The 27,116-nt window shown below is 40.4% G+C and overlaps 1 protein-coding gene across 4 annotated transcripts in view; it reads right to left on the bottom strand.

Moving 5' to 3' along the window:
* The window catches only part of LOC120507784 (fatty acyl-CoA reductase 1-like), a 118,606-nt gene that overhangs the window by 42,561 nt on the left and 48,929 nt on the right, over positions 1 to 27,116 (bottom strand). For all 4 annotated transcript variants that reach the window (XM_039720873.1, XM_039720888.1, XM_039720895.1 and 1 more), the window contains exon 2: positions 19,516 to 19,741. In XM_039720873.1, coding sequence (XP_039576807.1) covers positions 19,516 to 19,704 — 189 coding nt within the window. In that variant the 5' untranslated portion in view covers positions 19,705 to 19,741. The remainder of the gene's footprint in view (positions 1 to 19,515; positions 19,742 to 27,116) is intronic.

Here is a 27,116-nt window from a genome sequence, read left to right as displayed (position 1 = left end):
GAAGCTGGACTGTAGCCTGTGCCAGGCATTCCAAGACCAGGATCAAGTGCACCTTTGGGTAGCTGCCACCTTTGCTTCTGTTACTCAAACTGCCAAATTGCAGTGGAGGAGAGAGCGAGTAAATGCATGCCTTGCCTTCCACAGGAAATACTCTGTCCTGGGAAGGACTGAGAAAGGGAATTGCTGGTTTCAGGTTAAAGACAGCCTTTCTCTTCCCTCTCACCAATACAACATTTTCCCTCAGTCCCTAAAGCAACCTGCTGAACTGAGTCCCTGAAGGTGTGCTGCTGGCCTCAGAGAAAATCTCATCTCTTTTAACAAAACATTAATCTTTTCAGAACAAAAATGTCATTCCTTGCCACTTCCTCTTTTCAGTGCTGCAGCTCAGAAGTCCTGGCACCTTCCCAGTTCATGGGTTTGGCTGTGCTTTTGGAGCTGGAATCCATCTATCCTTGCTGGCAGAATAAAATCTAACAAAAAGAAGAGAAAAGGACTGGTGAGTTAATTAAATGCAGCTCCCATCAGAGGATGGGAGCACAAAAGCAGGTGTAGGCAAAGAAATTATCCAGAGGCACAAGAACTATCACACAGGAGCAAAGCAAAGTTGTATTTGATTTGAGCCACGATCTGACAAGAGCTACAGAAAATGTTTTGAAAAAAGATGTATTTCAGCCAATTACATCCTCCCAGTCAGGTCTCATTGTGGTTTATAGAAGGAAGGGAGTGGTTTAAGTGTTTAATCTACAACATTATCTTATATATATATAAATATGTATTTTTAACCATATGAATGTTTAGTACAGCTTAAAGCCTCGTTTCATTGACTAAACATCATACATAATTAATTTAAAAATCGACCTATTATTTAGTAAAATACTCTTTCCTTCTTCAGTGCTGAATTACTTTCACTGAATGTTGCCTTTCCTGGACACTGAGCTTATCTTATTTCAGGTTTATTTATTTTTAGCACAGATGTCTCTCACCACTCCAGTTTCATGTTCTGCTGATTCCACTGATGTCAGGGATTTGAACATATATTAGTACCTGAACAATCTGCAGACAAGCACAGAAAGCTGACTGCTTTCCTAGAGAGCACCTGGACTCCAAGGAACTCACTGCTTCCATAGGTGCACACAGAAAGCAAACTGAAAAAGGATGGTCTCAAGTGACCAGGGAATGACACTGACTAAATGTTCCTCAACCTCCACATTAGATATTAGGCAAAAGGGAGAGAAGGGTAACTAAAGGTCTCCAGACATGTATTTTGGATTTCAAATAGTTTTTTGTTTAAATCAAATATTCTATTAATACCTATTACATAGTCTTCTTCATCAGTAAGTTCTTTATAAAGAAGAGTCATATAATTTTTCACAGAAAGAAAGAGACACATAGATTTGAAGTGACTTACCCAAGGCCACACAAGCAGAAGGAGAACCTAGTTATTTTAAAGCCCTTTAGGAGGCAAAATGCCTTCTCTCCTCCTGAGAACTGCCTTTTGAGGGTCAAATTTGACATCAAAATTTTGGCACTCACTCAAAGCCTGATCTATGCTTTAAAAAAAGCCAACAAAACCACATGTTTAGGCTTGGGAATATTATCTCTCTGTAACTGGACAATAAGAAATTTTGTTTAAGAAAGGCAAGATTCATTGGGGTGAATAGTAGAAAACTTGGGTAACAGGCTTGTGGAAAAATCTGCTCTTTCTTGTAGGTTCCATGTGCCCTCCTCTGACAATGTTCATTGCTTTTCAGTCCTGTGAGATAGCACAGGCCCCCAGGGAGAAGCAAGGGAGAAGCACACAGGTGAGGCAGAGGAATGCCAGCCCCAGAGAGTACCCACCAGGCCTGGGAAAAGATGAAGTTAACTGGAGAATGCCTCTTGCCTACAAAACAGCTGGGAACATCAAGCTTACTAAGAAAGGACACAAATAACTGCTTTGCTCTCCACGCCCTTCCTACCCATCATAAACTGCTTTTGACCCGTTCTAACAAGGGCCTAACATTTATATAGAGTAAACTACCCAGAGGTAGCAATCCTGATGTGTCCATGGAGTTAACATGGATAGGAAACACAGAAATTGCCATTTAGTGATCTGGGGGATTCATCTAAACCAAAGGAAAGCAGCAAAACCTGTCCTCAGAGGACACATGAGAGGGACCAAGGAGTGAGTGATGTGTGACCAAAGCAGACACTGGTAAATGGAAAAAATTGACGGATACCAACTAAGTAGAAAATTGAAATAATCTTCTCTGCAATGCACAGATGAGCACAGAAGAAGCTGTGTCAACTCTTGTTTGATGCAGCACAGACCCCAAATCAGTGCTGAAATGGTATGTGAAAAACACAGACAGAAAGAGTCATAGATCTCAAAAGCACCAACTCTAGAGGTTTTCATAGAGTTGATTTGGTGCAGATGAATGGGTAACACACAACTGCATGAAGTTAAATGTATACCACCGCTACAAACAGCAGAAAGGAGCAATGCCTCAGGATTGCTGGTGCTTGCTTTTCCATGTCCACTTCAGCTGGAGGTTAATTTTTATCACAGACATAAGCAAGGCTTCAGTTTAGCCACACCTTTGGGCCTCTAGCACAAAAATGTTTGGTCTTACAATAGTTGCTCTGTCATCCCCTGCTCTTATTCCAAATAGGCAATCCATCACATTCTCTAAAATCTAGATCCTCCCAGGAAAACTAACATTACATTTCATTTTGACAAATTACATAGCAGTGTACTTCTGCAACTGATTCTATCCAGCACAACGGGTAATTTCACAGCATGTATTTTTGTGTAAAAGTTGGGACTTCTACCTGAATTATTTGCTTTCTCCCACTGTTACTAGAGAAATGTTCACCTTTGAATCAAAACCAATGTACAGATCCACAGGAACACAGAAACATATCCCATGAGCACGTACTTCAGGTTATTCTCTGCTATTTAAAATACACAATGGCACACATGGAGAGTTAATATCACATACAACTGGCTTCTCAGTTAAATGGAAAATTTAACATGAGAGAATTTGGTTTTCAGCCCAGTTTCCTAGGAAACATTTTCATCTGCTATTGGTGGAGGCTACAGGTTGACTGTCAAGCCCATGATTTCCTTTGTTCCCAGTCCATCAGTTTGATTTCTTTTATCATTTGGTCTTCCCTATTGAAATACGTCTAATACAGGGGGAAAGATTCCTAAATACATGAAAAATAATCAGTATTTCCGAAACAGCCTCCCTTAAAGAGAGACACAAAGTGATTAAAAAAGAATAAATGAAATGAAGTTATTTGAATTATTTTAAAATGTGATATCCAGATTTGTATATGTTGAGTCTACACAATGTTGATAAATATCTGCAAGAGATAATGTACAATTTTACTATTTATCCCTAACAAACAGATGGGCTTCCTCACTGCCATTTACAAGAGTATAAACACATTCTGAAAACAAAAATGAAACATGGAAGAATTTAGGAATACGTGCACTCATTTTTAACCAAATGTGCCGTTACTTAGGTGAGATTTTATAACCCTTTAGAACACATGTATTTTCTAAAATTAAAGCATTACAGACAACAAGGACTGCAGAAAATCTATCCCCAGTGACACTGCTCTTTGAAGACAAGAGACAAAACACACTGGAGTATGTACAGGAGAGAAAACAGGTCCCAGCCCCACAGACAGGCACTGACCTGGGCATGGTGCTTTAGTCTGGAACCTTTCTGGCTTTGTTTCTCACAAAAAAAAGTGATTGCTCCAAAGAATGAGAAGGAAGCTGGATATTTTCAAGCATGCAGAAATTAAGCCTTGCTTGCAGTGCTTAATGAAATTATGCTGATCAAAGATGTATCACTGCTGTTGTCACTCACATTTCTGCTCGCTCTTTCTTTGTGTCTTGGCAGGGAAAAATATGGACAAGTGTGGTGGTTCCCTTCTTCTTCCCTGGTGGAAGGAGACTGGTTCCCTCCCTTCTTCCCAGGACTTTCACATGAGCTCAGACTGCAGTATTTTTGCAGCTCCTCTACCTGTTCCAAACACACTGCAGTGCGAGAAGGCTGGTATGGCTCTTTTTAAGGACACTATTGATAGCATCCTTCAGGCACCAGAGGAAATTCCTTAGGAGCTATTCCCTTTATGCCCATGGAATGCCCAGTCTCCTTCCTCAGCTGTTTCAGTCATTAAAAAATGGGCATACAAGCAGATACTGTATTTGTGGAGGTTTTTTTGTTTAACAGACAATATTTCCAGTGCCTTTCCATCACATTTTAAGTGACTCCTTCAGCTCATGAACCCAGTAGTCATTAAAGCAATCAGGAGCAGAGATTAAAGACTGTGCTTTATGTTAATCACTGGGCGACGACCCAGGCCTAATAACTTCAAAACTGGAGCTTGTGTAGAAAGCACAAACACCGATGCTGCTACGAGCTGAACCTGCCCTTGTGAAATGGCCTCCTTGATTCCCACAGAGCACACTTACTCCGTGAACTTTCCCTTTAGACACCCATAATTTAGGATTACAAGGATAAAGATGAAACTTATCCAATTATGTCCTTGAAACAGGAGTGCCAGAACACCATAAGGGCTCACCTTTCTCTCCTGAGCTAAACTATCTGAAGATACTACATCATTATGAAAAAACTGTGGGTAGCACAAGAGCAGTATAATTTTTTGGTACTAATCAACACTGAAACTGTTGGAGAAATAAAAAGCTGTCATTTCACTTAAAGCTTGCAGCAAAATTTGCCTAGTTGACAGTGAACATTACAAAGGTTAATTTATTTTACGCATTTCTGTTCTCAGCACGACACACCTTCTGTCCAAGGATGTGAATATATTTGCAGTGTACCTCAGGGGATGGAGTATGTCCATCAACCAATTCCACTGTTTATTTATGGTTAATATTTTACAGCAATAAACATTATATATGTTCCTATCTGATTAGGTAACACTCTGAGGCCAACACCTTCTCTTTTGAGGCTCCCAGTAAAATGATAACCTTTGAAACACACCAGCTGCCTGATATAAAAACTGAGAACTGTCTCCATCAAACAACTCAATAACTGATCTATATCTTTATGACTACAACTTCTCATCATGGAGATACAGATACCCCCTAAACCATACAAGCAGATGTGGGGTTAGCTCAGCATATCAAGACACTGATATGAGGAAGTTCTGTTGGGAAGTCTTCCCAGCTGGAAAAATACTAAACCACAGAGCATTTTCCTGGTTGGTGTCCACAGGCTGCATGGCTAATACTCCTGCAGTGCACTTCAGCTATGAAAAGAAAAGGAGAATAAATAGTTAATCCCATCTGGGGAAAGGACACACACTCAGGAACATGAGGCTTGTATTATGCTGAGAGGCAGCAAAGATATACAAAGGGGTATGGAATAGAGAGAACTTTGCTTCCTAAAGTTGGCCTTTAAGATCACTTGGTTTAATGAAAGGCGTTTCAGCATGGCAGAGGGCTGGAATGAGATAAGCTTGAAGTCCCTTCCAAACCAAACCATCCCATGATGTGAAGATGGGACTGAGCAGATCATGGCTCAAGGATCTTCACATCATTTAACAGATATGAGCAGTAGAGCCACACACTGGATTTGGGGCAGAGCTGACTTGGAAAAGATGCAGCTAGAATTGCTGCTGATTGAGTGATGCTCTGACCAAAACCTTCCCAGGAGATTTCTGGGGTTAGTGAAAAGTGGGGAAATGGGTTGCTAGGCCCCAAGGCAGCAAATCTTGTCTGTCAGAAAGAAAGTGACACGGAAGGGCAGAAAGAATGATCATCTTCCCAGCTTCAAAAGGAAGGGCTGAAGGGCAGAATTTTGGAAGGATGACAAAATGATTTACTGCTTCCATGCCCTATGGAAGCTCAAGGTCTCCATGCTGCTAAGAATGGTTACTGTCCTCTCACTCAACATACTGTGCACATAAAAAATCTGACAGGGAAAAGTCTAATTACCATTTCCTGAAGGCTCAGAGACTCTCCATTGATAAAACTCCATCAAAATCATACAGACACTACATTAACAATTCTGAATTCCAGCAAACTTGATTTACTCTGTATTCCTTTCCTGTTCAGACTGCAGTGCAGAGTCCTGATGCCCTCTGGGCATCCCAACCGAACCCAACCCATTGCCTTTGATCAGTTTGTATTTCTGCTCACCATGAAACAGAAACAAGCAAAATCAGTACTCAGGATTTGTGGAGACAATAATATTTTAAAGGATTGCATTTAGTGGGTTAAATTTTTAGCACATATAAGCCTTCACATACAAGAATTTTCCCCGCCTCTGAAATTCCATGCCTTGATCTCTTGTGCATCCTTTCTTAGTCTAAATCCTTTAAATAGATTAGATTTAAAGAACTATTTATTTGATGCTAGAAAGAGATGCTAAAGCAATATTTTGGCAGGTGTTTATGAAGTGATTAAAATCTTCTATTTATTCTACACAGATATAAAAAAAGATAGTAATTTATTTTGCTAATTGATATGAAATGGTAAGGACTAGAACTTTAAATTGGTGGAAAGACAGAAATCAGAACCTGATTGTCCTTTCTTCATTGGACAAAGCAAGAGAACCATGCAGAGAAAATCCCATCCTTGAGGAACCTGTATGGTGACAACATGAAGGAGATTAATGAATCAAAAAGTATGGAGAAGAAAAAGAGAGTATTTTCCCTGCATATCTTTCTGAATAACTCCCAGTGATGTTATAACGCTCCAAATTCTTACCTACAATACAGGTTTTCTCTGCAGGCTATTTCTATGTTTCACCACACTTATTATGACATTAATAGTTTAATGTACATTCATTTATTCTTCTCTGCCCCTTCTGGAAAATAAAACCAAACAAAACTCCAAGCAAATCAACCCATACCCCCAAAAACAAACCTACCAAACACAATGACGTGAACAAACCAACCAACCAAAAAAGCCCAAACCTATCTCAGCTCTTCTACTACCTTGACACCTATAAAATAGCAAACCCTGTTTTCACAGAGGAAACCCCTGGGTGTCTCAGAGAAGGCATGTCATGGGTTTAGGCCTTACGTCTCAAAAAGATGCATCACTTTCCCAATACCACATATGTGGAGAGAATGTGACATGGGAAGTAGTCAAGTGACAATGACATTTTATAAGAAGTAGTTACAAGCCCCACCTCCATGTTCTTAGAAACTTGGTAACTTGCATAGTATACCTGGAAAGTTACGTTGCACCTTGGGCATGAAATCTGGTAGAGAAACCAGCTGGCAAGAGCATATTTGAACAAGCAGCCACATGAATGAGCTCTCAAACACATCTCTGGCAGTGCAATGTGGAATTCTGTGGCTGTGTTAGAACTTCCACCCACGTGGTAGAAGCATGGGAATAGATTTCACAGCTTAGTATTCTAGCTAGGGAAGATGAACCCTGCTCTTACAGGTCTTCGGATTAAAAAAATCAGGACTCATGAGACACAAGCTCCTCGCTTGCTTTCTGCTGATACAGGTCAAATAAACCTTGCCCCAGGAAAATGCCTAAGTAGGTATTTTATTTGTTGAAATGGGAACTCACTGCAAATTTCGTATGAGCTTCTGATACGCTGCATCTGTAAGGTGCACATCTGGTTTATCCCACATCAAAAGAGGGAAAACAATTTTCATTTATTTGACAGAAGGGGTAACTGATTAATCTAGATATTTAAACAGTTGTCCTGAAGGAAGAAATGAAGTTTTGGTGTATCTCATATATTCTCAAGTCCTTCTACAGCTTTCTCATGGGCCTCCTTTAGGCACTGGAAGGGCTATGTCCTTCCTAACCTGCTCCCTGGATGGCTGAAATCCCCCATGAAGACTAGGGACTGTGAACATGAATATTACATGCTGTTAATGGCATTGCCTCTGTTTTAATCCCTTTGCTGTCAGCCACTCACTTGCTTCACTGTCTCCAAGTGCAGTAATTCCTGTGACTTAAAACACCCCACCAGGACATGCTGAAGCAGCTGGAAGAACTTAATCTCACCAAGGTTTCTTTAGGGAGTGACCTCTGGAACACAGAAGCTTCATTGTAATGAACACTGCCCAGCAGAGGCAGAACAGTAAAAGCCAAAGGTATTATAATAAGACTAGGAAAGCTACTAGGAAAGCTACTAGCACCCAGGAGCTCAGAGATCCAGATCCTGTTTCCTTTCTCTAGCTTCCCAAGCTAGATATGACTTCTGACAGCACTGCTAGTTACCAGCAGCGCCTGTGGCATAAAGAATGCACTACAACCTGGAGATTTCTTCCTTTTTTAAAGTACTAAACAGAGTAAGTTCCCAGACAAACCCTTAGGGAATTCTGCGTATAAGTGACCTCCAGGCAAAGCATGAACCATTAAACCCTTGCAGTCTGACTGTCCAGCCAGGTTTCTTTTCCCCACCTTGAGTGTAACATCCTTATGTGCATGCTGGCAATCAGATGGAGACAACGCTGAAAGCTTTGTCACTGACAAGGTAAATGATGCCCATGGTTCTCCCTTCATCCACAGATTCAGTCATTTTATCTAGGACCTGATTGGGCCAGCTAAGTGTACCAAGGGTAAATCATAAAATCATGGAAGGGTTTGGGTTGGAAGTGACTTTAAAGATCAGGGATCCAGGGGCAGTCATAGCTTCTCTGCACTTCCTGTGCCAGGGCCTCACTACCCTAAAAGGGAAGAATTTCTTTCCAATATCCAATCTAAATCTATTCTGTTTCAGTTTGAAACTGTTCCCTCTGCTCCTGTCACTCCGGCCCTTGTCAATAGAGGTCTCTCCATCTTTCTTCCAGGCTCCCTTCAGGTACTGGGAGTCTACAATTAGGTCACCTCTTTTCCAAATCCATGCTGACCTTCAAGTCACCTCCTTTTCCTTAACATACCCAGAAATGTGTCAAGAAAATTCACACCATGATTTCCTTTTTCAGGGACAGGAGTGAAACTGCCTGGTCTGCAGGTGACTGAAGTGACCCTCTTGACCCTTCTGACAGAAGGTGAAGCATTTGCCCTTTTTTTTCAGCCATTAGTGTTCTCTAGAATATAGAAATCCTGAAGGCTTCTGAAATAAATGGAATACATAGTTATTCATGCTCTCTTTAGCCCCCTGGCAAAGAAATTTGCTGCAAAACATACCCACACACAGAGTTCTCATCAAGTCAGCTTCCTGGAGATCAAAGCAAGGGCAGCAGCTTGGGAACTGCCACATCCAACGGGGAGTCAACCATCAGGGAGACAGCGTGCCTCTAGGCATGGATACAGCACAGTAAGGAGCCTTGATTTTGAGTTGGTGAAGGGAAAGGGTTGCTAGTCTAGCAAAATATTTTTAAAATCGAGGCATGCTTTATTCACTCTGTTGAAAATTATCACTAGACTGGTTTTTGACCCTGTATATGTTCAGTTACTATAAGCTTTCACTTGTTTTCTTTGAAGAAGGTCGATGTGTCTTCAGTGGTGCATCACTCTTGTGCTTATCCTAAATTCAAGGAGATTGTGTTGAAGTGGGTGCCACTGAAGAGTTAACAGAAACTTGCCTTGTGTTATTACAATCTGAATTGGGTGAGTTTTGCCAAGTGTTGTGGCTTATTATTTATATTATTTAGATGAGAGAGAAACCTTAGAGTGATCTCCTCATACATGAAGCTTCAGGATAGTCAGTGTCTGATTGCATCAAGATTTAAAAGCAAGGACTGAGTGTGGGATGTCTGGATGGGACTTCTGGGCACTGCTGCAGTAGAAATAGCAAATGTGAATAACAAAAGCAAACACTAACTTGTGGCTTTTTTAAAAACCAAACAAACCTTTGATACTAACTAACTGTGTGTGTACTTTTGATCTCCATTATTTTGTGTCTTCTCATCTTTCTTGTCTATTCTGCCAGTTGTCTCCTTGCGTTGCCATCTCATCCTAAAAGTGGGATTTCATAGCTTAATTTAGGAATAAAGGTCTCTTATTTTGGTTTTGTATCTGCCAAACACTAAAATGTATTTTCAAGCCTTCAATCTACTACTGAGCTCAGCAAAACAGGAGCCTGGATCTGGCTCCAAGCTGGGCATTACTGGGATTACAGTTGTGTATAACACTGTGAGTACTTAATCTGTATAATAAAATGTTTACAATGAACAGTCAGTATCTTCCTAGTTGGGAGGGGAAAAAATGCCTCCCATATGGTTTTTTTTTGCAAAGAAAATGTGGGTAAGGACAAGCAAAATGGACTTTTTTCTTGAATTACCTTGACTGCTTTGGTAGAGCTCTGACCACAGGGCCCTAAAAGGAGGGGAAAGAAATCCCCAATCCCCAAAATATTCTCCAAAAGTAACAATTTACCTTTTTAACTACTTCAGTGTTTTATTTTTGTAATTGCAGAACTAGAGCTCTAAATTACAGCAAAAATTTCTAGTCAGTGGCCACTTTTTTCCACAACATTGAAAATCTGCCCTTTGGATGAAGCAATAATAAGTTATTTAGATTCTCTCTTTTTTTGTGAATGCATCTTGAAAAATTAGGGTGTCCAGTGAGCTCTGTACTTGTCTGAAGTTTACATTAGTTTTATTTGTTAAAGACGTATCAAAATCTGCTAAGACATACACACACACAGTGTAAGTATTGGTAATTACACCTCCACTCAAAAGTTTCATGATGCTTTCTGTAACAGCTCTCAGTCTGACTTCTTTAAATCTTTTTTTAGAAGTACTTCACTCATTATTCAAGGTATAAAGCAGGCTGTGAGAATGCAACAATAGGGATGCAGGAGGGTAAAAAAAGGGCTTATAATTCTTCAAGTGATAAGCTCACGTTTCAGAAGACCAGGTGAAAATAACTGCACCTCTTCTAGCATTGTATGTGTGTCCACACCCAAGGAATTAACCACCTGAAGTATCCACCCACAGATAATTTCAGCACTGGGAAGGGAATCTCAGTACAAAGCGTGACAAAATTCTCAATGGTGGAGGAGGGAAAAACATTTTAATGGCTAGATTCTGCTTGGGGAGGTTGCTTGCAGAAAGGCAATAACCTGTTCAGAAAGCTGATGTGGCATTTTGATCTATGTATGCAATGATGCAAGTCAGAACCTCACAGTTTTTTAAAGCAATCTCCCTAATATATTTGGCAGTTCTTATGGCTCTGGTAAATGTAATAAAAACAGAAGGTTGGATTTGCCAGAGTAAACTGCAGTAAAGGTGACCTCCAGACAACTTTTAAGCTGTGTGATCCTCTGGAGGATGGATTTTAGGATCAATTGTAGGACATTCAGAAGATCAAAAGCTCTGGATTGTGACTATCAAGATGCACCCTGTGTCACAAGCAGGAGCTCTCTCAGAGGCCCAAAGGATCAGAGTACTCTGCCACTTCTCCCCAGTATTTCAACAACTTTTGTTTATCTGTGTACTTGCCAGGGATCAGGTTTTGAAAGGGAAGTAAAACCAGAAGTTTAAAGATTCTGCCCCACTACCTCTAGGATTTCTTCTTAAACGTCTGTGTTTCGTTGATAACAAAATTTATTTCTTTGCAAGGTGCCTCACTCAACCCACTACACAGGGTCTTCTGACAAAATTGGTCTTAGGTTTCATTATACAGTCACAGTCTGCTGCTACAGAAGAAAAAAAATACTGGTAAGGAATGCCAGAGTTCAATTTAGGAAAACAGAAAAGCTTTCTTTAAGAAAAAAATTGAAGAAACAGCTGAGGATAGAATGGAATAAAATCAGAAACAAAGGATAAACTTTAAGTTAATTTGAGTTAACTTTACATTGTGTTGAATGACCAAATAGCCAGTTCTGCTCTTTGGGTGCTGACTGATAGCTCCATTGCCAACCCACTGCAGAAGTAGACGAGCCTGTGTTCCTAGCTATGATCTGCAGGCCCTCAGAGGGTGTCTGAGGTCAGCTGTCCTCATTCAGCCCCTATTCCAAGCAGAGAACCCACACCCACAGACAGGCTGTGGAACACGAGCAGCTCTGCTGGTGTCCATAGCAGTTCTGAAGTGCAACAGTCCAAAAAGGAATTGTGCCAACTCGCATACATCAAGAGCCAAGTCCCAGGCTCCAGTAAAATGACAAACATTGTTTAAAAACACATTTGCTGAAGGCCTTGTTGGTGAACAGGTCACTTGGCAAAACTGTGAACACAAGGCATGCTGTGCAACTGCCTAAAAGCTCAGCCCTCCTGTGTGCCTGAGCACAACCAGGATCCAGGAGAAATCAGCAGCTTACAAAGGATGCCCAACAGGACCTCTTTAATGATGTTGCTCCATGGCCTTGCTGCCAGCAAAAGCTACTGGGAAATGGCTCTGATTTCTGCTACTGATGTAAAACTCTCAAGCCTGCACAGGAGAGCTTTTCTCTTCAACGCTCTTTGCTCTTTTCCCTTCCTCTTTGAAAATGCCATGCTGAACTCCTCCATCCCTCTCAGCACACTCCCCCACTTCCTTGACCTTTCCTTTAGGGTATGTAGACAGCCATGGTGGTGATGCTAGAAGTTTTCTCCTGGCAAGGAGACCTGGAAAGGTGAAACTTTCCAGATGGAGAGATCTCCAATTGGCATAAAAGTAAATTCTGCGCATTAGAGAATCTAAAGCTTCCCCTTAGTCACATGAAAAAATTTCTAACATTAGGATACTATTTCAACCTACAACTTGACACACAAGGCTGAGTGGGAAAAGAGGTGGATGAGAGCAGTACCAATAAAGGTGGATGAAATAGTGCAATAAAGCACTACCAATAAAACAATTACTTCTTGGGTTTAGTAGCTTGCAAACCCAGAAACTGTCTAGTTTGCTTATGCTCCAAGGCTGGAATCAGACAGTACTGGTTTCCCAGATTTAGAAGAGTAATGAACTGCATTTTCATCTCAGTACCAAACGCTTTTCCCTGTGTTTAAGTTGCTATCATCTGAAGTTGAAATACTGGCAGGAAAATCAAACTCATACATGTAATTATCCAGAACAAAAAGAAAATCATCAGAATGCCACAGAATTAAAAGGACGGCTTGTAAATTACTCATTTGGGCCCATCGCCTCTTTGAAATCCACCTTTCAGGAGATATTCGGCCAAAACTAAACGAAAGTATCAAGAGAAATTCCACTGATTCCAGGAACTGGGCCTTGGCTGCAAACCAGAAAGTACACAGGCAGAAATGCAAATTCAAGCAACATTATGAAGATCCTTTAAAGCTATGACTCAACTGCAATCTTAGTTTGCTAACTTCCTTATGAGAGTCCCTCTTTCTTCTGTATGACACCCTTGCACATTGAAGAAAAAATATTGTGAAGTTACGGGCTGTAAGTGTCTCAAAATATCACTGCTTATGGAGCACTAAAAATGCATTTCATTTTACAGATGGCAGCAAATGCAGCTTAACCGCAACATCTACGCTGTAACTGGCAAGAGAAAAATCTTATTGTTGATGGTTTTTTTAATTGCATCATTCTCAAGGTACTGCCTGCTTATTTGCTTCAAGGGCTGAACTTTCATTTTGTCATTTATCAGCTGGCGGAATCTTCATTGCAGAATCTTTGCTAACACACAAATCCCTTGGGATACCCACCACCAAATAAAACAAGAATGGCTAGCTTGAAAGACAGTGCCCTTATACATATGTGTGCATTTGTTTCTACATAAATGTGTCTGTGTTAACTGGGCTGCAGAGCACAGTGCTTTTGTGCTGGCTGCATAAAAAACTTGCCCGTAACATTTCCTTGGACAAAATGAGGTCTGTGACCATAAGAGTTGTCAGACAGCAGCATACTATTAACCACAGTATCTTTACAGATTTAACAGAATAACTGAATATTAATATTAAACATGTGCATGTCACTTGTCAGATATCTTATGTGAAGAAAGTTCTCCTTTGTTTTCAGCTTTTTTAAAACTTTACTGCATGAGCAGCACGTGCATTAGCACACAGTTAGCCATAGGGATTTTTCTGGAATGCTTCTGTTTGATGCTCTGTATTCTCTTCTGGAGGTGCTGCTGTATAGATCACCATCTACTTGACATCACAAAGTGATTTTAAGGGGAAAAAAACCCAGACAAAAAAACCCCCAAACTTCTGAAATCTGATTGATTTATTGGGGAAAAAAACCCAAAAAAAAAAAAAACCAAACTTCTGAAATCTGATTGATTTATCGTGACCCCAGTTCAGGCCACAAAAAAGTTGCATGAAACCAAGAAGTAAATATGAAAGTGAGGGGCAGCTTTTACAGATTGCTCTGCAGGTGGTGGGTATGTGTGTAGAATGACATGAAGACAGTAACCATTAACCCCCTTGCTGTTGCAGCTGAGCAAGTAGATACAGAGAAAGCTGAACTGTACAAATGATCTTGCTTTACCCTTCATACAAGGCACATTTTCTGTACACACACCTTGCAAGAACCAACACTCTGCTGAGCTGGCAGCTGCTGCCAGAAAGGTGGCCACTGGTTGATGCTGGACTACCTTGATTCATGCTGGGTTTCTCTTTCCAGGGTAAGATGAGGAAACCGATGTGTCAGGTTTTTGACACCAAAACATTTTTCTTCACAGAATGATGAACACACTTGAAATTAACTGAGAAGCATTTCTGCTTTCAACAACTTACTAATTTCAGAGCAATCCACCTCATTTCTACACTTTCATATCATACTGTGCTCTTGTTTTTCATTTAGAATCTTATGTCATTTAAACATTCTTAAGTCCTTTGTGATTTACTGTGTACCTTTGTACAACTGGAGGAAACTGAAAACCGCAGTCTATTTTAAAAGAATTGACTTTACTACTGTGAATACCCGCAGGAGCTGAAGGACTGAAGACAGTTTGCAAAGATGGAGCATTACACTGTGACCTCTCCTTAACAGCAATAAAACTGAGGCTTGAATTCTGTACCATCTGGCAGAGCTTGTGACCTGGAGACAAACAGCATCCCCAAGGCTTGCCTGGGTTTCAGCAGCATTGTTTCTTTTAATAAAAGACAACATACAACACCATTAGGTCATAATCCTTCCTAGAGCTTCCAGTACTGCAAGTTCTGCTTTTAAGGGGCCAGATCAGCAGGAACCATGCTGATAACACCACAGAACTGCATCTCTAAGTGATCAGAGACTGATGTTTCAGGGAGACAGTCCTGCAGGAGTACAAGGACAAGCTATGTAATATAAGGGACACAGCTTCTTGCAGTTGGAGATGCCTTTAGGAAGGTCTAGAGCACAAGTCTTAGGAGGAGTGGCTTGGAGAGCTGGGGTTGTTTAGCCTGGAAAAAAAGAAGGCTCAGGGGGTACCTCATGGCTCTCTACAACTACATGAAAGGAGGTTTTAACAAAGTAGTAGCCAGTCTCTTCTCCCAGGTAAAAAGTGATAGAATGGAAATGCAACAGTCCTCTGTTGTGTCAGGGAAGGGTTAGATTGGATATCGGGAAAATTTTTTTCACCAAAGGATTATCAAGCATTGCTGGGAGGGTCGAGTCACCATTCCTGGAGGTATTTAAAGGATGTGAAGATGTCATGCTTAAGAACATGGTTTAGTGGTGGATTTGGCAGTTCTGGGTTAACAGCTGGACTGATCATAGGAGTTTTTTGCCAAGATAACTGATTCTATGACTCTATGATTCTATAACTCATTTGTTCTTCAAACACTCAAAAAAAAATAGTATTTCGGTCTTGGCCTTGAACACTTCAAGGGATGGGGCACATACAGAATCAGAGAATCAGTTAGGTTGGAAAAGATCTCTGAGACCATTGAGTCCAACCTATGACCTAACACCACTGTGTTCCATCAACCTAAAAACTTCATTAACCCTGATCCAAGTACAAGCCCCTCTACAGTGGGCACAGCAGATTTCAGGGATGCTGTTCAGATGGAGTGACACTGCACCAGTTTGGCATGGAGAGCCTTTATTGCTTATGGTGATGATTGAGGGGGCAAAGTCATAGGAGGTTGGGAAAGATAAATCTGGAATGATTTGCTGAAATTTACAGGGCCTTGCTGGATATTTACTGATAAATACAGCACACTTCACGAGGAAATACTGAAGAGACAAAGGTGTCTGACAGCATTGCTCATCCCAATGTGCAGGTCCAGACAAAGCTTTGCAGGGAAGAGAAGGTCTGTCTGTAGCATCCACTAACTAGAAGGGTTAATCGTGGTTGGATGACAGGAAAAAGCAGCAGCATTTTACAGTCATACCCAATTCCCCATTTTCAGCAGCCTCATTCACAGCCTCCTAATTTTCTCTCTGAATTATCTGAGACATTAATAAGAGTCTTTTCCACTCCCTACTTTGTGTGACCTTTCTAATTAGGAATACTGAACAAATGTATCTGAGAAACAGCCTGGCAGCAGCAAGTGGCCTTGGTTCACTGCATTCAGGACATGGAAAATGTTCTGCTCTCCCAGGGACAACAGGAAAGCTACAATTGGTGACTCAGCATTAGCCCAGTAACTGCTCTCCAGGGAATTGAAGACAACCCCTCCAAGCATTCCTGCCTATTTTTGTGCACAGAGGGATCACACAGCAAAAAATGCTCCTTGAAGCAATTCCTTACCTCTGCCAAAGACGTATCTCCCATCAACTAACAATTATAAAGCCCTGTCAAGCTTTGCCTCACAATCCACATCCAGGCAGCAGCCCATACTGAAATCTGGGTTTTTTTGTAAAACAGCTGTGCTCTGTGCAAGGCAGACGTGGCATTTCATTAAGCACAGGGTAATAGCTTGATTCCCTTAGGGACTTGCTGCTGGAAAATAGAACATCTCCTTTCACAAAGAGGCAAGGTCACCATGTTTGTTTTGGATTTGATGCCGAGATAATAGGGTATCTGTTCATTATACATTGAATATTAATGTACTAATGCACCTGCATGTAAAACTAATTTTATAAAGGAAAGCGGCCTTATATTAATTTTCAGTGCCTATTCAGCTACAGAATGCAAAGAATTCTGATTTATGCCCAAACTATTTTCTGTATTTTACTTTCCATGTTGGATTCGGAAGTTGAAAAATTCCAAGTAACCAACTGTTGAAAAGCACAAACTAAGTTATTTTGCCTGATCACACTGTATCACCCTTTTGTAACCCACAGCTTCTCTTGTATTTAACAGGAGTCATCTTCCAGCAGATTCACACGTACACACTGTGAAGAAGACAGGGCACGAATGTGACACCTCAGTGTTTAAACCCCTGTAGATATAATGATAAAAGCCACACAAATTTCACAGAGATATATGAAAAGGGATCAAAATTCTAAGCAAGTTGTTTCAAAATATTTCTAAGTACTACCAAAAATCAGGAGTCCCCAGAAGACCTTACCTGAAGAACCTAAACATTATGCAACTAATTTTAACCAATCTGCTTCACTCTGATTTTACTTCATCCCAAATACTCATTTTATCTCTTTGCTTAGAATATTTAGAAGTTGGCAACCTGTATTTCTCTGTTCCTTTGGTTCCTGGAATACTTACTTTCTGGATGTGCAAATAAGAAAATCCAGAAGCCAATACTAGGTCAAAGCTAAATGTAAAAGAAGGAGTTATTTGCAAACTGAATGTGTCATGGGTCAGTAGAGAAGATTACACGGTAGGATATGAAAGAAAAAATAAATTATATTCTCCTAAACCCAGTACAAATACTATTCTGCATTAAATCAGTAGTTTGTGGGGAAAGGAATAATTATGCACTAGAGTTTAGAAATTATAAAGGTACACGTAAATAGCACACATAAATACGAGAAAGGATTTTATTCTGAAGCTTCCTGTGCTTACTCTAATATATCTCATCAGAGACCATGATCAGAAATTTCAAATGCAAATGTTGTTTGAAGATTTGGAACAAAGTTTTGCTGCATTTTTATTTATTATATACCTCAGGGATTTCCCAAACTGGAGCATGCAAACCAGAACAGTAAATGAAAGGGCAGTCTCTAGACTGTGATCAACTAGAAAAGATCTGCAAAGATGTTAAAAGTAATGTTTCCTGCCCTCCTGGTCTGTCATTAAATTAACATCCAGTGGAATTAACAGTTTCATTTTTAGAAAAAAAATCTCCAAGGGTGTCAACATTTGTACATGAAACCCTTTAAGGAGTAGGGTTTCTGCCTTAGGCAAAGATTTTTGAGTAATTTTAAAATGATCAGCATCAGAAAGACACCTTCTTCCTTAAGAGGACCTGGATGACTTGTGAAAGTTTTTTTCTTCCCAAGGCTGCAGCGGCCTAACTTAGAGCTCTGCCTTCTCCTTTTCTTCATTTGACACACATTGGAGCAGGCTGCCAAAGGTTCAAGTAGAGGTTATCATGTCCTGTTTGCTGTTGGCAAGTCTAAAACTGCTGACACATGCTAGGAAGAAAAATAGGTACATCTAATACAGCTGCAACAATAAAAAAGCTACTAGGGAACCCCACCTAGAGCTAATAATACCTCCAAGCTGTGCTGCCCAACTGAAGAGATAAGCCAGCAGCATTTATACATAAAATGCAAACAGACCTTACCTTGATAAATATCTAGGTTTATCATTTTCTCAAGTGTTTTAAAAAACAAAAGGTAAAAACACAACACACTTGGGATTTTTTCACATTATCCACTGAGATGAAAGCTGGGAGTGGACTTGGCAGTGTGAGGTTAAGGGCTGGACTCAAAGACCTTGAGGGTCTTTTCCAACCTAAATCATTCTGTGACAGACTTGCAAAAAGCAACTTAATGTGACTGTTTCCTTTTATATTACTCACAAATTTTCCTGAATATGAAAACAATCTATCCTCTGTTAAAAACATACCAAAACCAAAAAATCTCTATTCTTGGGACATATGTAAGATTTTCCTAGCTTAATGCCTCAAAACATTAAAAGCAAAAAAGCATGTTTTCTGCCAGACCTATTTGTCTCAAAGTCACCTATTTTACCTCTAACTTCTGCAGAAGGAGAAGGATTCTTCCAGTCAAGTCTTGTTCAAACTTTTCAACCAATACTCCATAAAGATATGTTGACATTTCTCAGGTTAATTCCTAGTAATTCCTTGGCTGCTAGGGCCAGATCTGTCCCTTCCTCTCATTTCACATCAGCTATGTACAAATTCACACTAGCATTAGACATGAGCTTGAACTCTGGCATTTATCATAGCTGGAGGAGTGTGAGCAAGTTCACAACCTCACCACTGGCTTCAAATCCAGAGGATCTTGAGAATCTAGAGAGCCTCAGGCCAAGTCAGTGTCTCCTTGTAGATGTTTATATTAAATACAGTAAAGGGCTTTGACACTCTTCTTGCCACTATAGATTTTTTTCACTGGGATGGTAAACTAAACAGGATCAAGACACATGGGGGGAGATCACGCAAAATAGGACGCAAAAATATTACATTGTAATGCAGTGGCACCCATCAAAATCAGACATGTACAGGTTTGTTCATGTAAAATTCTTTTGGCTCCTTGTTTTAGACACAGTAAAAACACACAGCTGTTACAGCAGAAGTCAGCATTTTGCTCCTCATGAACTGAGCCGTTTGCTTCACCCAGCTAAATGGATTTCAGATTAGATTCCAGAATAAACCATATGAACTTACCTTACATTTCAGCATGTTGGCCACTCTCTCTTGCATTGACTGTCCAGCCTTTGGCCTGACAAGAATATAAACTGCTTTCACTTCAGGACTGGAGCGCAGAAGCTTTTCCACCAGTACCTTGCCCATGAAACCTGTAGCTCCTGTGATAAGTACGGTCTTCCCATTGTAATAAGCTGAGACTGAAGACATGGTGCTTTCTTGTTCTGTCCCTTCCTGAAGCAGGTACCTGAGAAAATTCAGAAATGAAGTTTTAAAAGCTTTTGGGATAACCTTTTTAGTCACCTAGGTCAACTCAAATTAGTTCAGTCAATGGCAATTTTAAAAAATTTTTTTTTTAAAAAAGCTTTATTATGAAAATAAGCCATAAAAATCTGAGAAGCTTAAAAAAAAATCAAGCTCAGCCTTATCCTCCACATGACACCACAGCTGCACACAGAGGTCAAACACAGCTCATGCTGTCCAAGGCTCCCAGCAGGAGATGCTCACTGCAGTGCTGACAGTGTTTATCTGCTACTGTGAAGTGGCAGCCATGAAGATATGCAGCTACCCCTACAAGACAAAGGAGAAAAGAAATTTCCTCATAAACACTGCTGTGTTTTCCACTTCAATTCCACTGCGCCTACGGCATTCCTTGTCAGCCATCACTCATCAACATGCTCAGTCTTTTCCTGTTGCCTTGGCTTGGAACAACACCATGAAGAAAGCTCTTCTTCATGGAACACAGTGCAGTGACATTGCTCTGCACAACTGCAATACCACGTGCAGGTCACAACCCTTCACGAGCTATTATGGCCAGAATTCATCCCAGTTCACTCTAACAAGTGTAGACATGATAGGCTCCCCTATGGAGATCCACTGACATGGACCAGGCTCCCACATGATGTGTCCCAGTTAAATATTTTAATTAGATACAATGGTTTCAGGCCTGAATGTTCCCAGCCATCCTGATTCAAACTCTTAAGTTGATTAAATGCAAACAAAGCTGGACTGAATCCTCTTAGAAAAGCCCTTCTTCCCCTATTAGCCTAACAGAGGCAAAACAACCATCTTTGAAGTGGGGCAGACCACAGCAAGCACAAAACACACGCTGTAAGGAAAAGGGTCATGAAAAACACCAGTAAATGTTTTGAAAAAAGCCTACGGAATTTGAAACAAAAAGAAACAAGAATAGTAGAATGCTGAAAATCACCAATTCAAGAACCAGAATGATGATCTTCAAGCATCCCAGAAAAACTCTTCCAGCAGAAACTACAGACATACAAACTAGGGAGTCGAGCCCAACAAAGTATTACTTTTCTTTCCCAGTGCTGCCTGGGACCACAGCACTCAGCATCAAACAAATGAAAATCCCCAAATTTCTTTACCCATGACAAATCATCAGGTGTAGAATCCAGTTTAGAAAGTAGGTCAAGCAGAATAACCTCTCAGGGACACTATTTTACAAACTAATAGCTGTGGGTATTCTGGCTCAGTGAATTTGGTTATTAGCCTACTTTCAGATGTCATCAAGATTATAACTTAGATGAATACAGAAGGCTCATTTAGGCCTATTAAAAACCTGTTCTTATTAAAGAGCTGGCCACTTGGGAAGTTAAATCAACACGTTAAAACTACTGGATAATTAACTTATTTATAACAAAATGTCACGTCTTGTTCCGGTTCAGAAAAACTGACTTATACTGGAAGACAGGAACTTGCAAAGCCAAGGAGCATGTGAAAAGTGTGTAGGGCCAGAAGAAAGTTGTAGTTTAGCCAGATGAAGGCAAAAAATCTCAGAAACTTGGCATGACACATGCCCTGCAATATAGAAAAATGAAGGAGAGAAGTCCTTAGTCACTAGAGGTCATACCAATCTCAGTCAACAACAGGAAAAAAGATAAAATATAACAACCACTTCCAGCCACTGGACACTTGCTTTGAATTAGTATCCAGAAGATCATATCTGCATAAACAATGGTACATTTATAGAGTACTTAGCACCACAAACTTGGAGATTACCAGAGGACTTACTCTCCTCCCCACACTTCAGAAGTAAAGAGCATTTCCAATTTGCATCAATAAGAATTGCTGCTTTGCCTTAAGAGTTGTAGAGTACTGCACAAACAACTGTGAAAGGCTTCCACATGTGGACAACAATTTATTATGTTGTTTCATTTGGGTTCCCAGCTTCAGTCATCTAAAAAGAGCTTCATTTGTTGTGGCCAGATGTTCAATGCCTGCTAAAATAGTAAAGTAAACAAATCACACTACGTTGAAGTGTCCCTATAATTAACCATGCAGCCATGTTTCACTAAGCATTTCTGACAAGGACTACATGCACATAACTGACAGTTCTTCTCCATCTAGACTGAGACCATTTTGAATGTCCAAGTACAAAAAAAACCCAAAAATTTCAATTGCCAAGCCATTCTTGTATGATGAAAATGGAAGTACCAAACATATCTACTGAAAAAACAAACTTTCAAGGCAATCTGCTGTTACTCTTGATTACTGGCTTATCCTCCTAGGGTTAAAAGAAAAGGGAAGAAAAATCCCATTCTTTCTATTTTCCATAATAAACCAGTCCAAATTAGGCAGCCTAGAGTTAGTAGGGCAAATTTCAGAATTGGATCCAGTTACTTGGCCTCATCCCAAATAAGAAGCCACAAAGAATGAGATGGTGTTTGCCTGTTATGGGAGCAGATTCATGTCTCTTAGCAGTACATTTACTTTTCTATTTCCTAAGTAAACTTCAGAAGAAATTATAAAAATCTTGTACTCATCTGATGCCATGTTAATTATCAGGAAAAAAAGAGTGGATTTGTTTAATGCACATAAACAAATTCATGTTTTGAGATCATGACACAAAAGCCAGAATGCTGCAATTTGGCATGTTCAGACAGAGCTCTGAATCTCCACTGGTCAAGCAAATTTAGAGGCTTTTATTACATTTCATGTTCAAAGGTAGATTCCAGTTTATATTCAGTATTGCTAAGATATTTTCCTTTCAACTTGATCTTGAATTTTTTATTTTGTACATCTATTTTTGATTTTTTAAATGATTTTAAGAGTGTGATTAATTTTTCTCTGTTTTTATTGAATTTCCTTGGCCTTTGTAAAGAAAGTACTAAAGAACACATGGAGATTTTAAGGAACCAGAGGATTTCTGAGGTCAAAGGGTGTGACCCAAATAATGCCTGCTAACCTGACCCTTTGGAGGTCCGCTTCAAACCAGGGAGAACTACATGCATGCCTTTTTGACTTTTAAAATTGTAAAACTGTTTCCTGCAGAAGGTTATACTTGGCCTTTCATCTTAAGGAATAAATAGCCAATATTGAGCACTGACTATTTTCCAGTCAATTAAACTACAAGGCATTAAATGCCTGGTACAAGTACTTGAACTATGGTCAGAAGTTGCAGAGAGATGACCCTTAGTGAGGTAAAGAAGGATAAAGACTATTTCATAGGCTGAGGTTCCTGGCTCTTCCACATCTGACTGGAGGTGAGAAAGCCATTGAATTGTGAAGAAAAGCCCATGCAAGAGCTTCCTGAAGCCCAGTTCAAGTGAGTATATACAGGCAACTCAGATGCTTCAGGCACTAACTGGAGCAGGAAAGTAATCTCTGATGCCACCTGAATTACTGAGCGCAGCATCTCTGCAGAAGCACAAATCTCTCTGATGCTGACTCATTTCCAGCCAGAGCATGAAAAACCCACGAGCCAGGAATCCCACTGAGCCAGGAATCCCACTGAGCACCTCTGCAGACAGAAGTGCACAAGCTGTTCTGAGGGTACTGCTGCTTCTCACAGTCTCCTCCGGATCAAACAGAAAGGACAGGCTACAGTGCTGCGTTACAAAAAAAGCCATGATCTTGTGCCAAAGGACAAGCAAAGGGAAAGGTGGGAATCCTAATCCTACCAACTCAATGCTTCCCTCATGTAAAAGACAACCCTTGTATCCTCAGCTGAATAGCACAGGTGAAGAGCAGGCATGTCTGAGCTGATATTCAACAGAACAACTACTCCACGTTCTCATCTTTCATGCATTTTGGTGACGCCAAATCTGCATCCAGATTGCACTGGTGTGACACAGAGAGTTGGTTGCTACCAGAGCCAGAGGGATGGGAAGGGAAATGTGGACCCGAACCTCACTGAATGCTGTCACTGCCACTGCCCACGGCAGCCCCATGGCTGCAGGGGGTCAAGGAGGGACAGCAAAAGGGAGGATGGGCAATGGATGTGGACTGAGGTGAATATTTCAGTATGGTCTGCATCACTGCCCTGTTCAAACAAGACAGCAGCCATTTCAGAAGCTGATCGGTTGAGATATTTTTCTTTTCAACTCATCTGCATAAAATGAAAAAAAAGTTAGTTTTGTGCAAGAGCAAAGGACCATATGCTTATAAATGTACATCCAGATTCAAAAATGGTATCTCTGACATCTCCTTGTACTTAGACTAGTTTTGATGAGCTTTTTCTTGCACAACTTTATGCAGGGATGTAATTTCCATAAAGAAGAGGATCAGCCTCTTCAGACGAGTCTTTCATACATCATATTCAACGTAATGAACTGGCTTCAACCAAAATTACACTTAATGACAAGCAATAGGTTTTGGAAAAAATGCTACAGACAGCAAGAGTCCTTTAAGACAAAATAATTTTTGGCCACTTTCTGAAAATAAATTTTTCATTTTGAGCGAAAATATCCAACCATACATAAGAGTTTTCTTTAATCAGGATTCTAGAATAGTTATAATCAACCTGGAACATGCAGAGAAAAATTCCTGTTGCTTCAGAGAACTTGTATAGTTGAGGTCAGAAAAAGCAATGTAAAGTGGTCACAGACTATTTCTGTCTCATCAATTTATTTCCTCAGTCTATTAATTATTCTATGAGTTTTAAATGGATTGAACGCTGGGGATGCCTGAACAATACATCTTCATAAAATTATTCTGTCTTTTACATTTTGTCCCAGGATGTATTACAGAGACTCTCCAAAGTAGGCAAGTAATTATAATACATAAAAGCAACTATTTCCAATACGTGTTTTTTGCCTGCAAGCATTTATTGTTTGTTTAATCAATACACACCACGCATGCTACAAATAGGTGAAATAGTGACTTGTTTTATATCATACTAATTTAACTCCTGGCTCCTCAGTAACAGAAGCAGAAGGTCATTTTGCTCCTTTGATTTCATTTTCTGGGCCAAACTCACAACCATAGAAGTTCCAGTGCAATGACCAATGTTTCAACAAGGATTAATATGAATTAACTTAGATTTGAGCCTTTGGATTTAAAATATTTCCTGCATTTTCAGTAAGAAGCAACAGTGAATCAGAGCAGAAAATGGCAGTAGTTCAACACTGCACACGATTTGTGACAACAGCGCTGCTGACACAAACAAGCAGAAAGTACCAGCAAGGAGGCACTGGAGTTACATAATGCATTTCCAAAGGTCTTTAGGCACAAAAAGATTTGTGTAGCCTGTGAAGTCAGGGAGATTTTACTGGTGACAGAAAACGAAGCAAAGAGGATGATAAAATGGCTGTTCTACAAAAAATTAAAAGTTCCTTACGGTTTGTTGAACTTCCACAGTTATTTAACATCACCTAACAGCAACAACAAAGATAAAACTCCTCTCATTTAGCTACAGAATTAAAAGGAAGGTCATAATCCACCCTTTGTACAGGCACTACAGAAGCTAATGCAGCATAAAGAAATAAAACCCTGTGATGCAAAGATGGGCACATTTACAGCCAGACTGAACTCCTGATGATAATCCTCTTTGCAAAAGAGATTTTGCTTCAAGCAATTTACACCAAATATAAATGTTGTTGTTAGAAGCCTGAAGGTTAAATCACTTTTCTCCAGCTAACACATTCCAAATAATTTTTTGTTTGCCAACAGTAGCAATTCAAATCCATAACAGCATCCCCAAGTAGCAACATGCAAGGAGAAATTCATTGCTCCCTGAAACCCTTCATGCCTTGAAAAACCACACTAGTTTCTTAATCAATTTTAATTTATTGCAGTTAAATCTAAAGAGACACGACGTGTGACACCATAATTAAGAGCTGGAGACAACAAGCAGCCTGCACAGCTGGATCCTGCAAACTGCTGAACACTACATGACAGGCAGACAGACACGGAAACCTCTGGGAATTGTGGTTGCTGGGCCAAAGGCCTGCCCCCAGGACAGATGTGGGCAAAAGCTGAAACTTCCAGATTGCTTAAGCATTACCTACACAGCTTCACAGACAATCTGACCCTCCCAAGTAGTACAAAGTGTTTGACCACCATGAAGAAACAGAGAAAAAAAAGAAAACAGAAGGGCCACTGATGCAACACATCGCAGGAGGAGCCTCTTGATTTTTTAGTGAAACCTGTTTAGTCTCACTCAGCCTGTTTTTTCTCCAAGATTAAGGAAAACAGGCCTGCAAACATTTTAGACCTCAGACGAGGCAATGGTGTTGAGGACGTACCTACACGTGTCACGTAGGATTTTAAAGAACAAATATTTTTCAGTAGCCCAAATATCAATGTGTTCTGCCTCAACCCTATTTAATTATCCACCTGGTAAGAACAGCAGCTACCAGAGACTTCAAAGGTGCAGCTTCTGTAGGCTCCTTTCTGCATCACATAGTCCAGCATATGTATCCACTCTCCCTTTTTTTTTAAAGCCATTGAGCAGGTTACAGGATCAAAGCATTGATCAGAACTAGAAGGTTTTTGCTTTGCCTCAGCATAATTAAAGGCAGACATCCTACATCAGAGCTTTTCTGCAGGCAATCTTTCCCTTATTATTTCCCTAATTCACACTTCACAGCCATTTTCCTCTACTGTTTCTCCTAGGATCTCTACAACCAGCAGTCCTGTCCCAAAACCCCTGCCATACCCATTGCACACCAATCACTCTGCACCCCAGTACTGCACAAGGGAGGTCTCAGTGAGGTCAGGAGTTAACTCTGGGTGATAACAGGCTTGTCCGGCAAATTAACTTTATTTTAGACATCTCAGGTGATAACTTCTTATTAGCATCCAGCAGCTAACGTATTAACAAAGATTTTCTGTCCTTTTCCACTGCTCATCCTTATCCCCCATCAAAAATAACAGCACCAACATTTATGACATTTGTGATTTTTTTTTTCCCCTGAAATGATTATCAAGCATTGGAATAGGTTTTCCAGGGAAGTGGTGGAGTCACCAACCCTGGAGGTATTTAAAGATGTGTAGATGTGGCACTTGGCACTTGGGGACACAGTTAAGTGGTGGACTTGGCAGTGTTAGAAGCACAGAATCACAGAATGGCTTGCGTTGAAAGGGACCTTACAGACCATGTCATTCCAACCCTCTGCCATGGGCAGGTTGTCCAGAGCCCCATCCAACCTGACCTTGGACACTTCCAGGGATCCAGGGGCAGCCACAGCTCCTCTGGCCAACCTGTGCCAGAACCTCACCTGGGAACTGTTCTCTCACAGGGAACAATATCTTGCTAATATCCCATCTAAACCTACTCTCTGTCAGCCCAAGGCCATTTCCCCTTGTCACTATCTACCGACATGAAAAGTCCCACTCCAGGCTTCTTACAGGCTCCCTTCATGTACAGAAAAGCAGCTTTA

This window comes from Passer montanus, unplaced genomic scaffold (genome assembly GCF_014805655.1).
Source record: "Passer montanus isolate IOZ18808 unplaced genomic scaffold, ASM1480565v1 scaffold106, whole genome shotgun sequence".
Taxonomy (NCBI): Eukaryota; Metazoa; Chordata; class Aves; order Passeriformes; family Passeridae; genus Passer; species Passer montanus.
Note: the sequence above shows the minus strand (reverse complement) of the source record. Positions and strands in the feature narration are given on the sequence as shown.